The 13,354-nt window shown below is 36.0% G+C and overlaps 2 protein-coding genes and 1 non-coding gene across 3 annotated transcripts in view; all 3 read left to right on the top strand.

Moving 5' to 3' along the window:
• The window catches only part of Cbr-mltn-9, a gene marked incomplete at both ends in the record, with an annotated part of 5,915 nt that extends 555 nt beyond the window's left edge, over nt 1-5,360 (top strand). The window contains 9 exons of the mRNA XM_045241986.1: nt 622-695; nt 746-1,005; nt 1,225-1,773; nt 2,197-2,359; nt 2,406-2,503; nt 3,837-3,951; nt 4,063-4,464; nt 4,579-4,728; nt 5,004-5,360. Of these exons, the coding sequence (XP_045094442.1) occupies nt 622-695; nt 746-1,005; nt 1,225-1,773; nt 2,197-2,359; nt 2,406-2,503; nt 3,837-3,951; nt 4,063-4,464; nt 4,579-4,728; nt 5,004-5,360 (2,168 nt within the window). The remainder of the gene's footprint in view (nt 1-621; nt 696-745; nt 1,006-1,224; nt 1,774-2,196; nt 2,360-2,405; nt 2,504-3,836; nt 3,952-4,062; nt 4,465-4,578; nt 4,729-5,003) is intronic.
• A 1,719-nt stretch (nt 5,361-7,079) lies between these two features.
• CBG28890 lies at nt 7,080-7,161 on the top strand. The gene has a single exon. It is a non-coding gene (tRNA).
• Nucleotides 7,162-7,491: 330 nt separating this feature from the next.
• Cbr-mltn-10 lies at nt 7,492-10,359 on the top strand (the record flags this gene model as incomplete). The annotated part of the gene is made up of 7 exons (XM_045241985.1): nt 7,492-7,535; nt 7,590-7,631; nt 8,724-8,814; nt 8,869-9,078; nt 9,127-9,228; nt 9,276-9,477; nt 9,767-10,359. The coding sequence occupies 7 exons, from the start codon at nt 7,492-7,494 to the stop codon at nt 10,357-10,359; spliced, it is 1,284 nt and encodes a 427-aa protein (XP_045094441.1).
• Nucleotides 10,360-13,354: the final 2,995 nt, after the last annotated feature.

Raw genomic sequence — 13,354 nt, 5'->3', positions numbered from 1 at the left:
ATTTCAAAAATTTATCAACTAATATAATTTTTTTCATAAAATTTCCAGCATTTCTTTAGTTTACAAAAACTTGATACCTCTTATAGGGAACGAGATAACTAAGCACAAAGTTGAAGTGTTGAGGTGGCCACCTCCAAACGCAAGCACTTTGAACTTCATTATCTCGGTTCCATTAAGATATATAAAAAATCTGTCCACTCATAAAATATTCATCATAATATCACCAACATTTTCATAGTTTTCAACTTTTTGATATCTATTATAGGAACCGAGATAGCTGAGCACAAAGATTTTTAACTGAATTAAAAATTACATTTTGATCTCTCCCTCCCCCCAAACCGAATTCTCACCTTTCCCACTGACCCCATCAATTAATATATCTCTCCCATTCACTAAAAAAGAAACACGGTCACGGATTTCTGTGTTAAGATAACACACAACACACTCTCGTGATAAGTTTATCACTTCGTTTCCCCTCACCTAACAAAGGACTACTGTAGTTTTTCATGCAAAAGGGCGTAGAAAGTGATAGATGATAAGAATCCCCGAAGATGGGAAAAAGGGAAAAAAATTTCTTCGAGATCAAACATTCATAAAGAATTCAAAATTGTCATTTTTAAGGAAAAACAACAGGAAAACCAATAAATGAAAAGGATTTGGATAAGGTTCGTCTCGATCAAAAGGGATTTGATAAGGTCTGGCAGAAACTTTTAATTTTCAAAATTCAAAATTCTGAAATTTTCAGGTCAAAACAATTCACACAAATTGGTATGTGCACTCGATGAAAGCGCTCATTGCTCAACTGTCAAGGAATCTCTTGCCGAAACTGAACGATGGTAAGAAAGTCAATAGAGCACACTTATTAAATTTGATTTCAGATTTGAAAAACGAATTCGCAGAGTGTTTGGAAAAGATTCATGATAAGAAGGATTTGGTGGAGTCGTCGAAATGTGTGATGCGAGCGCGCGAACAATACAAAGTGCAGGCGAAGTGGACACGGAAAGGGTGAGCTTCCTATACGCATTGTCGAAGAGTGGTGGGTGATGGGCCGCATGGCGGCGGGGGTAGCGCGCCTGTCCGGCATGCAGAAGGCCGCGGGTTCGACTCCCGTGGGGAGCGTGCGATGAATGTATTGGATAAGTTTCGGCTGATTCATAATTGATGTCAACTTTATAACTTGCTGAGCACTAACTTTTATCTTTTAAAGCATTTCACTATTTTCAGACCTATCACCAAATATTCCGTGTCTGCAATGAAGGCCAAACTCCGCAAAGAAGTCCAACAACCTAAGCCCACAAAAATCAATATTCGAAAGTTGGAAACTCTCAAAAAGGCACTTCCAGAAAATTTGAAAATTTTCACCAAACAATCCAAGCTCGAAAAGAAGAAGACTGCTCTGGAAATAGCTAGAAACATCCATCGTGCTCGAAAACTTCCATCCACATCCGACGACGTGATTAGCCAGAAAATGAAGATGTGGAAGAGCCAAAAACGAATTGAGCTATGCCAAAATCGAGTGTCCTGCTCTCAGTCGAAAACTGATTTGATCATGGAATTCAAAAAGAAATGGAGACGTCATCAAAAGACGTCGATTAGAAGTAAACGAAGTTTGACTCGTTTAGTCGTGGATTCCGTTTCCAAATCCGATGGAAATGCTCACGGATTCTTTGTGAAGAATATGAATCGAATGCCGAATTTGAGAACAAAGGAGAAGAGCCCAGTTGAGAGAGTTACAGGCTTGTTGAGAGCGTTTTTGACGAATCAGACTGCAGCGTAAGTCGTTCCGGGTCTCCAGGTGTCCAGATGTCCATTTTGCAAAGGTTTTTATTCATTGTGACATAATCAATTATTTCCGCTTGAAAAAGCAAGGTCATGAAAAAGTTGTGTCATCAAAAGTTAGGCCATTTTTTCTGTCAATAGTATTTCTCTGGTCCTACACCTTGAGTTGGAATTCCCAAATTGTATACCGTATTACCGTAATCTGTAGCTAAACACATGCGCCTTTGAACGACTTTTTGTGATTTTTTGTCAACTTTAAAGGCGCATGCAATTTATCGGTGTCCGACTTTGGCCGTGTAGTTGAGCCGACATCACTAGTTTAATTTCTCGGGGAACTTTCAGTTTTTATGTTTAATGTGTACCAGATGACCTAACTTTTCATTTCTTAAGCCATCGTCATATTTCTCCATATTCCAGCGATCCATCCTGGGCCGACACCTACAAAGCACTAATCAATTTGAAAAAGAAAATGGATGAAAAAGAGAGAGAATCTGGAGCGAGAGTTTATAACGAACGGATGTATGATTTGGTGTTGGATGTGCCTCAAAAAGAAACCAATGGCTTTGAAATGTTTGATAAGGTAGGTTGGACCCAAAAATTCGAAAAATTAGTTCAAAATTTTTCAGAAAAACATGCCGGGACTTGTTCGTCAGGCTTTCGACCTTATGGCAACTATTGATAAGTCTGGCAAAAGAAAGGGTGATTCGAATTTCAAATTTTTGAGGTGAGAATTTTAAAAACTAAATTCTTCGAGTAAGTAAGCTCCGCCCACTTTGACCCCTTCTCACATTTCATCATTAGACGGCGCGATATGTTCTTCACGGAGATAAAAATTGAGACAATAGGGATGGAAGGAGGTGATAATAAATTATATCAAGAGAAATGAGAAGAAAAGGGGCAAAGTTGTAATGTTATGATAGGAGAAGAAGCTTGTTCTCCATAGGATTTTGACACCTTTTGTTGTTATAAGAACATGGAAAATTTTCGGATTTGAGGGGGATGAAAAATTTGAAATCCTCTGAAGACCAACAAATTGGAAATTAAATATGTTAAATTTGTGAAACCGATGAAAAATGATATACCATAAACACTCTCAAAGAATCTACAAAATTTGCTATTGATCTGTACAAATTTAATCAAATTTGGTAAACTGAGTCTTAAGTAATGTGCTCTGGAAAGAAGAGCCCCTTAACTTTGACTCAATTTATCTCGATTCCTGTAAGAGATATAAAAAAAAATGTCAATTGACAAAATGCTTATCACAATATCACAAATATTTTATAAGTTGACCAAATTTTGAAATCTTTCCTAGCAGTCGAGTTAAGTCGCGTCAAAGTAAACGCGTGCATGTCGCCACCTCCAACTTAAATGGTCCGTGGAGCGCACTTTCCTTTGAGCCAATTTTTAATATTTCCAGTGGAAGATATCAAATAGTGGTCAACTTTATCACAATATCACCACAATTTTATCAGTTGACCACTTCTTGATATCTTTTATAGGGACTGAGATAAATTGACTCAAAATTGAAAGCAAAGGGCATTCTATAATATCAGAGTGTTTCCATCTAAAGAAAAATGACACCAATCCAAACCGACAAAAACGAAAAAAAAAACAATCGGATGAAAGATAACTTTGACACTCTTCTTATCACTATCATTAGGTCAAAATATGATATATATATATTCTTGACAGGAGAGGCTTACCATCGGACTATTTAGAAAAAACATCTAAAAGTTACGGGGTTGAATTCCAAATGGTCACATCCAGACGTTTGAAAATGTACCAAAGAACTTATGGTTTTTAGAACTAATTTTTCAAATAAACTGTATTTATAGGAAGCTTTATTAAATGAGGTAAGGCAGTTTGAAGCTCAGCTGAGCTACAGTGGCGAGAAAATGCATACTGTAACTCCAAAAAATCTTTTAAAAATCTCCTGCGTTCCCTCTTTAACATTTCTTCAGCTCAAATCCTCAAGAAGGTACCATAATCACCTTCACTTTGCTTTCAAATATATTTACAAACTTTCCGAAAAAATTCTACAAAATGTAAATTTTCAGCCCTCGATTCGCGTCTGTTATGCCTGACAAAAACGAGAACCGCGGCCGGCTGTCTCCATCGATTCTGTCATTCTACGCTGACGAGTCGGAAGACCAGATTCTTCCGCTGCCAAAGGTGATAAGTTCAAAAGATTATTGTCATTATCGCCTCTTATCAAATTAGTGATTTTTGAAGATACGAGAATAGGCAAAGGTTCCATGTAGATCAAAAACTAAAATATTCCAGATGCTCGACGCAACTGGAATGCGTGACAAGGATCGTAACGACATCATGGAATTAGTCATGGATGTTTCTGGAGTCAAAGGCATCGTTCATGAATCGATGAAAATGTTGAAAGCCACAGACATGCCTGAATTGGATTTAGCAATGGATAAGAACGCGCAGAAATCGCTTCAAATGGTTCAAGACATTCAAAAATCATATAACCAAAAACAAAAGAAGGATATGAAGAATAAGGGGTTCTCTTTGATGAGTCCATTCCAGATGGAAAAGTTGATGACAGAACAAGGGATTCTGGGAAGGGATGATATTTTCAATTTGAAAGAATACGCAATGATGACGATTGGACAGCGAAAGGAGATGGTTTGGGATATGGTCAGAGGGATTGCGTTTGGACTTACTGGAGCGGTAAGGGATCAGCAGTGGAGCGAATATGAATAACCTAAGTTGGATTTTGACTAGGGACCTTTTATGCTATTCAAGTTATAAGAAAACGAACCCCAATGAGAATATGTTTTCCAGCAAGCCCCTCATTCTTTGCCACAAAGAAACTCAACCAGTGGTCGTGCTAAACGTCAATCATCGGTTTGGGGACCCCATATTCTGTCGCCAACAGTTCTTTCGCCGATTCTCTTCACTCCCATTTATGGATTGAATGTTTTGGGACCAACGGTAGGTGTCATTTGAATATACGCCTATCTTAAAACCTGTAATGGAAGGGCCGGCCCTTTTATTGTTCCAAGTTACCTCCGGAGGGTCATTATATTACATGGGCCTTTCTATTAAAGGGGACCTGTCAACTTCTATGACCCTATCGGGCGTCCCTTCTATTAGAGAGCATCTTCTATTGAAAAAAAAACCCTTCTAATAAAGGTTTTACGGTATAAAATTTTTGCCGAAAATTCTTACTTTTCGCGCCTTCTTCAAAGATTTTTTTCATCTTTCAGGTCCTTTCACCTGGTCTCTTCACCCCTCTGATCCTCAACCCTGCCGTTCTCTCCCCGTACGTCTTCTCTCCAACTGTTGGAATTCCTTTCATCCTGTCCCCATATCTCCTATCCCCTTATGTATTCTCTCCTCTGGTTATGGCTCCTTTCATTCTGAATCCTTACGTTTTGTCTCCCAACGTCTTCAATCCATACGTGCTCTCTCCACTGATCCTCTCGCCACTAGTCATTTGTCCCGATGTGGTGTCTCCTATGACACTGGGTGGTGCTATATTGTCACCGGCTGTGTTGTCCCCATCGATTTTATCCAAATCTTATATTATGGCCAATGTGTTATCACCAACTTTCTTGTCTTAAGATTCCCAGTTACCGTATGCTCTAATAGAGTATCTATGAGCCCAATTATCTCAATTTCTGTAAGAGATATCAAAAATTTGCAAACTTGTCAAATATTGAAATTTTTCAGACCTCCATTTTGTTGGTCAACAAAACTTTGATATCTCTTACAGTAACCGAGATAACTAAGCATAAGTTCATCAGAGCATTTACGGAACGACAAATCTTTGAAGGGCTGAAAAATAGGTTCATACTTGATGGATTTGTCTGAAATTTTTAGTGTACTCTGTGCAATATTAGAGCTTCATGTTCTGAAAATTTCAGATTGATTCTTAAATTTTCAACCTGTTTCTTCGAAACTTCAAAACTTCCCCCTTTATTTTTTTGGTTAATTCAAGCCGGTCTCATTTTTTCTCTTATTTTGTTAGTAGTCATTTCTCTGATCTTTTGTGCTTTGCCACCCTAAAATATTCATTCCAGCTTAAAAATTTCAGTCACTATATTCAGGTGACGAAAAAAAAAGTTGTTTCCCATATTCCCGGAAAGCCCAAAAATAATGTTGGATTGAATTTCATTGTTTCTTTTTCCCCAAATCTGCCTATTTTATTTTTTTACTGGTGACACTGTTTCCCAGTTTTTTTTAATAATTATTGCTCATCCTTATTCAATTTGTTCCTCCCCCTTACTCGTTTCATAGCTAAGCTATACGTATGAAGATAATAATGATAAAGTGATAAAAGTTAAAAAGTAGGTCAAATCGTTGGAGGCGGTAAAAATGAAAGTAACGAACAGGAACGGATAATAAGAGAAGGGATAGGTGATAAATTTCACACTTGATAGTGATAAGAATGATTTCATCTTATTTTCTATTATTTTTTCTAGCTTTTCTAGTGTTAGGAAAAGCTGAAAAATCGATCTCAAACAGTGAAATTCCAGGTAAGCAAGAACTCGGAATAATTAACTTTGAGCCAATTTATCTCGGTTCCTGTCAGGAGCACCAAAATATTATTAAATGACAAAAAGTTTTTGATATTATGATAAACCTTTTATCAGTTGACTACTTTTTAATACCTGTACAAGAAATAACATATACAAGCTGAAAGTTAATGGTTTGATTGTGAGGGGAGACAATTTGTTAGAGTGTTATACGGTATTTTAATCATAACTCGGTTCAAACTTGGAGTTTTTGTTTGATTTTAAAACTAAAATTAAGAAAATGACAAGTTCTACAAAGTCGCATTAAATTTAATCATATTCCAACACCTCGTTTCTAGCAAGAGGCCATGAAATAGCCGGGCCATCGAAATAGGCTCATTCTTCCTTCTCGCCCACTGGTCTAAAACATCGCATTCAAACATTTTTGAATCTTATATCATTTCGTAGATCTTGTTACGTTCTCTGTTTTATTATTATGTTCAAACTGAAATTCTAATTTCGAGCTGGTTGTGAGTTGTGCCCCGGCGCGATGGACAAGTATGCTTTTTCATCATTTCTGATAGTTGCCTCTTTTCGAGTGTCTATGTAGTTCAAAAATGGAGACTTCAAACATATTAGAATTTAATAGCGTTTTGTAGATTTCGTCTAGTTCTACTATTTACTTTTTGATTCAAACAGAAATTCCAATTCTGGACTGAGTTATGCGCCGTCCCGTTTTCCAGTATGCCCTTCCCGCACACTTTCACGCTCCATTCGTTCATGCTCTCCTTTCCTATACGCTTTTCGTTCTCCCTCTCCACCGGTGCAGTCATGTCCGAGTGGTTAAGGAGATTGACTCGAAATCAATTGGGCTCTGCCCGCGTAGGTTCGAATCCTGCTGACTGCGAATTCATTTTTTCGATTTTTTTGAAGACAATTTTCTCTAATTTTCCTCCCAGAATCCCTCCGATCTCAACTTCTAACGATTCCTGAAAAACGAAAAATTGCCAAACTCCACTACGATTGGTATGGATACTCTCTAAAACGGTTAATGGTCCAGTTGGGTAAATCTGTGCTCAAAAATTTGGATACTGGTGAGTCTATCCCCTCAAATGTTTCTCCAAAAAATTGAATTTTAATGAGTTCCCGAAAGTTTCTAAACTGCCTGAAAACAATCGAAAATTCGGCAAAATCTGAAGAATTGGAAAGTATTGCTCGATGTTTGACTAGAGCAAAAATGAAGGAGATGAGGCTGAAAAGGTTGGGATGGAAAAGGAAAAAGTCAGTTTTTTCAGGGTTACTGTAGGTCGGATTACTGTAGAAACGAAATTTCAGAGTAGGAGGGACTGTATTGAGAAGAGCAAAGAGAAATATTCGGTTGAGAGAGGAAAATGCATTTTTGGTGAGTTGTTGGAAAACTTGAAACGAATTTCACTATTATAAGAGTTCTGAGGTTCTGAAATTCTGATATTGGGAAATTTTGAAAACCTGAATTTCCGTATTTCCAAACTTTTCATTTCCCGGAAATTCTCGAATTCCGAAAGTCAAAAATTTAAAAATTCCATCTTGCAGATCAAAACCCAGTCTTCCTACAATCTAAAAGATCCTCCATCAAGTCCAATTTCAAAATTCTCGAATCTTCTTTTGACTCTTCTGAAGAACACAACGTCATCTGAAGCTGAAAAGAAGTGGGCATCGACGTTTCGACGGATGAAAAAGTGAGAAAATCGGAAAGAAAGGGAAATTTTTGTATCGTATATCAGAGATAAAAATGATAAGAAATCCATGAGAAAATGAGTATTTTGTAGGAAAAGAGGAAAAAACTATTTTTGAGTGTGGGGGTATTTCGTAGTAGGTTTTTTATAAAATTTTTGAAGATCAATCACCCAAAAATCAAGATTTCAAATCACAGATTTTTGCACTCAATTTGCACCTAACATCCGAAAATTTCGATAAAATCCAGAATTTCCGAGAACCCGAGAAAATTTTACGACTCTTGATCCGACTAGATTATATGTTTAGTATCTTTTGTATAAACATTCAATTCAGGATCATCGGATCAAATCAGAAAACACAAAAAAATTTCGAAAATATTGAAAATTTGAAAAGCTGGGGAGACGTTCTGAAAATCAAAGAGTTTCAGCATTTTTCCTTGGGATATTGAAGTCTTGAAATCTCGTCTTGAAATCTGAAAATTTTTTAAAGTTATAATTTTGGAATTTCCGAATCTTGGAACCGAGCAAATCGTAAAAAATTGGCATCTCCTAAACTTCAGAAATTCCAGAAAATTCAACAATTTGGAAAGTTCAAAGAACCTTGAAAATCATATAAAAAATAAATAAATAATTTCCAGAATCTCTGATTCTCAGATTCTTTAAATTTCGAAAATTTCAGAATCTCAGAATTTCAGAATTTTAAAATCTCAGAATCTCTCCGAATTTCCAGAATGAATCAAAATCTGGAAAAAAGTCAATCTTCAACCTACCGTACCATCAAACACCGAGCCTACGACCTAGTTCTAGAGGACGACCGAAATTCAGAAGATGACGAAAATTTGGAGGTGTGAGTTTTTTCCAGATCTTCCTAGAATTTCCTACAGTAATCCTTTTCCCAGATTCCCGTTCAAATCAATCATCCATTGATACAAGATGGCCTGAAATTGATTTCAAGTATCACTGGAAATCGAAAAACTGGAATTTCAGCAAGAATTTTGAGCCCAAGAATTGCTCCATTAGCTTCAAGTAATTCAAGAGGATTTTTATCTCCATCGATTTTTCCATTTTATAAAGATGATGTGGAAGAACAATTTTTGCCAATTCCAGATGTAAAAATTGGCTGGAATTCGATGAAATAAAATTTTTTTTATTTTCAGCTCATTGAAAAATCCTCGTTCGAAAAATCAGAAAAAGATAAGCTCCTAGCATTTTTGATGGAAATTTCTAGAACTCGACCAATTCTAGATGAAGCGATGAAAGTGAGATTTTCAAAAAATGAAAATCTGGAAATGTTTGAAAATTTCAGATGATCAAACTTCTGAATCCTGAAAAACAGTCATTTTCAAATGACGAAGAAAAAGAGGCGGTTTTATCGGCGACTGATAAAATGAGTCAGGATTTTGAGAGTTTGGAAAAATCACTGAATCGGGAGCAGAAAATCGATTTGAAAGAAATGGGATTTTCGCTTCTGGAAATGCCTCAAATGATGGATTTGTTCGGGAAATATGGTGAAAAATTTTGAGAATTTTTGAAGATTTTTTGGGTTTTTTGGATTTCTAAATTTGGACTTCTAAATTTGAAATTCTGAAATTTTGAGGTTCTGAGATTCTGAAATTTTGAAATTCTGAAATTCTGAAATTTTGAGATTCTGAGACTCTGAAATTTTTTAAATTCTGAAATTCTGAAATTCTGAAATTCTGAAATTCTGAAATTCTGAAATTCTGAAATTCTGAAATTCTGAAATTCTGAAATTCTGAGATAAAATTTTACAATCGAAAAATGCTTAAATTCTTCCAGATGCCTCTTCAATCCTCTCCCAACCCGAAATGCAATCCTACAGTAACTACACCAAATCCCAACGAATTTTATCCCTTTGGAAATCCATCGAGAACATTGCATACCCTTTCAGACGAGTCAAACGTGGCAGAACCATAAAAGTGGGAGACGTTACAGTGTACACAGCTCTCAACCCCACCGTATTCACCCCATACATGTTTTCCCCAGTTTATGGTCTCTCTGTATTAGGACCTGTTATCTTCAGTCCCAATATTTTCTCTCCCTTGATCCTAAACCCATCAGTTTTGTCCCCTTGGATCTTCTCTCCAGCTGTTCCACTACCCTTCATTTTGTCCCCCTACGTTCTATCTCCCTATATCTTTTCTCCGTTGGTTATGGCCCCCTTCATCTTGAATCCCTATGTATTATCCCCAAATATCTTCAACCCCTATGTATTGAGTCCTTTAGTACTGTCTCCCTTATTTCTATGTCCTGATGTGTTCTCTCCAATGGTCCTCGGCGGTGTTATTCTCTCCCCAAATAGTTTTTCACCTGCGATTTTCTCAAAGTCCTACATTATGGCAGCGGTTCTCTCGCCTACTGTATTGTCGTGATGAAAATGAATTATTTAATCATCGTAAATGTTCTGGGAGAGACCTACTTTAACTTTGAGCCCTATTATCTCGGTTGCAATAAGAGATATCAAAAAGTGGTCAACTGATAAAATGTTTGTCATAATGCTTTCAATGTTACTGGGTTTACAGATATTTGGTGTCTTCTATAGGAATCGAGATAATTGAGCTCAAAGTGGAAGTATGAGATGGCGCTTCGTAATCAGCCCATCTACACGGTACATCCTCATGCGGAAAAATTATGCCTAAGTTAAGCGTAATCATTATGCCTAAGTTAAGCGTAATCGTTTTTTTTTCAATGAAATTATTAGATTTTTACGAAATTTGAACAGGAATTCGCCGAAGTTCATATTAAAAATCTTTTTAAAAAATGGCTCAGAAATAAATGCGCCCCTCTAACTAAAGGGCCCTCCGGAAGTACCTTGGAAAAATAAACGGGCTGGCTCTCTTTGGTTCCAAAACTCCACACATTATCTTCATAATCCTCCTAATAGCCTTTATCTTTTTATTCCTTTAAAATGACCGGTTTCGATAAATCAAAATCTATATCCTCTTTCTTCTTCTCACCCCCAAATATACTTCTATCAATCTACATGTCCAATTAGTCACCATGTTTATCTTATCACCTCTCTAGAAAAGATTCTCGGCGCTACTTGTCATGATAGCGTTCCATTTGGATTGGTCATTGAATTGTTATTGGGAAATTACTTGGTTGGTTTTTAAGTGATTAGATAGTGATTGGTTTTTTTTGTTTCTGATAAGAGGAATGTTTTGGTTTCCAAGATTTTTATTGATTTTTAAACCCGAAATTGAAGTTGAATTTTTTCAGATAAGCGAATTATTTTTTCAAAAACTTGGTTCATTTTTTATGAGCTGCCTAGCTCAACCTATTGTCTATTCAATAAAACGTGGGCGCGCCGCAGGTTGCAAAGTGACACACCCCTTTTTGGAACGCGTTCCCTTTTCCCTCTTCTCACGCTTGAATATTTTATTGAATAGACAATATGAATTTGATAAAGGAAATGTCCAATAGAGCGCGTTTGCATTATACAGTGGTCCTGTGACCAAACCAACCAACAGATGCTTAAGAAAAAGAAGCCAAAAGTTGAAAAAGTCTAGACTTTTTCTAATACGTGCTTGAACCTACTTTGAAACACTTGCTTTTCCTCGTTTCCCTCAAAAATCACACACAACTGTTTCTGCTTCTCTACCCACTCTCTTCAAATCACACGCTATTTCTCATCTCGTGCTTCTGGCTCTTGTTCCCGCTGAAAAGAGGATTAGAAGAAAAAGTGTAAAATGGGTTTTAGTTGCGCACTTTGTGCTTTTCACAGTTGTATGTTCTGCTTTTTCAGTTTTCTATGCTTTTGGTTAATTTTCGATTTGGCGGGAATTTAAAAAAAAGTTTTTTTGTCCTAGATGTTTCTAGAAACTTTCAGACAAACTACGTTTGTTTTCAGTCATTTTGAAATCGTATAATCTGAGTAGAAACTATTCAAAAGTTAACTTTTATATTGCAAAAAATTTGAAAGTCCTGGAAACTTCCAGAGAGACTACAAACTACAAAGTTTCCAGTTTGAAGTCTCACGTGAGTCTCTGGGATAGAAGAAGATACTAGATGGACCTAGAACGTGATTTGTGTTCTGTGATCTTTTTTTATAAAAAGGACCCCAAGATTTTAGAATTTACTGACTCAAAAAATTAAAAATTTTGTTTAAAAAACATTTTTTAGTTAATTTTTTGGGCAAAGACAATATAAAATATGCCAAAAACAAAAAGGTTCTCGAATTTCAATTTTTTTTGAAAATTAAATTCTCTTTGGAGCGCATATGCAACACTCATATTTTAAGCCAATTTGGTTCTTTTGTTTGCTCTGAAAATTGCAGCGATAAGAAGTGATAAGAAAGGTGTGATTTTTTCATCCTTTTGTTTCAAAATATTATTTCTGCTTCTCTGCGTCTCTTTTTTCCTTATAACTATCTTGAAGTTCCAATAATTTCAATTCAAATTGTTGCTTTTCTCTCTCTCTCTCTCTCTCTCTCTCTCTCTCTCTCTCAGTGTTAAGATCAACGGAATCTTTTTCAGTAGTTTTTACGATGCTTTGTCGCCTCATTTAGTTTTAACAACACCTAAAAAAGCAAGAATTTCATTTTATTTCCTTTCCCGCCAAAAGCCATAAATTGTGTTGTTGTCTTTCTTCTTCCTTTTACCGTGTCTGTTATTTTATTCACTTTTTCCACATCCCGTCATTTTGTGTTGATCAGCACTGATTACTTGTTAAGATTTCACAGTACTGACCAATTTTGTAATTTTTGTGTTTTTAAAAAGGACTCTTAACTTTGAGCCCATATATCTCGCTTCCTGTGCAAGATATAAAAAAGCGTTAAACTGATACAGTATTTTTGATAATACGGTGAATATTTTGTCAGTTGACCATTTTTGTCATTTCTTATAGGAACCGAGATGAATTGGGTCAAAGTAGGGGCTTCTTTTAAAGAATCAGTAATAAATTGTCTTCTACCCCTCAACTTTGAGCCAATTTTTTTCGGTTCCTATAAAATATATGAAAAGTGGTTAATTGACAAAATATTGATCTTCATACTAAAAATGTTTTATTAGTTGATCACTTTTTGATAGCTCTTATAGGAACCGAGATAAACTAGGTCAAAGTTTCAAAGGATAGGGTGGTCTCTTAGCTTTGATACAATTTATCTCGGTTCTTGTAAAAGATTTCAGAAAGATATCAACTGATAAAGTATTATCAGCAACATTTTGTTAGTTGACAGCTTTTTGATATCTGTCTCAGGAACCGAAATAAGTTTGGTCAAAGTTATGACACCCTTCTTTGAAAAATTTATGGCTTGGAGGATGGGTACAAAAATCAAGCTCATTGACATTTTCTAAAGTTTTCGAACCACTTTTTTCAAATTTGAGCAGTTTTCTATGCTCCAAAAAAAAACCCAAATATTATTGTCTA

This window comes from Caenorhabditis briggsae (genome assembly GCF_000004555.2).
Source record: "Caenorhabditis briggsae complete genome, chrII, whole genome shotgun sequence".
Lineage (NCBI taxonomy): Eukaryota > Metazoa > Nematoda > Chromadorea > Rhabditida > Rhabditidae > Caenorhabditis > Caenorhabditis briggsae.
Note: the sequence above shows the minus strand (reverse complement) of the source record. Positions and strands in the feature narration are given on the sequence as shown.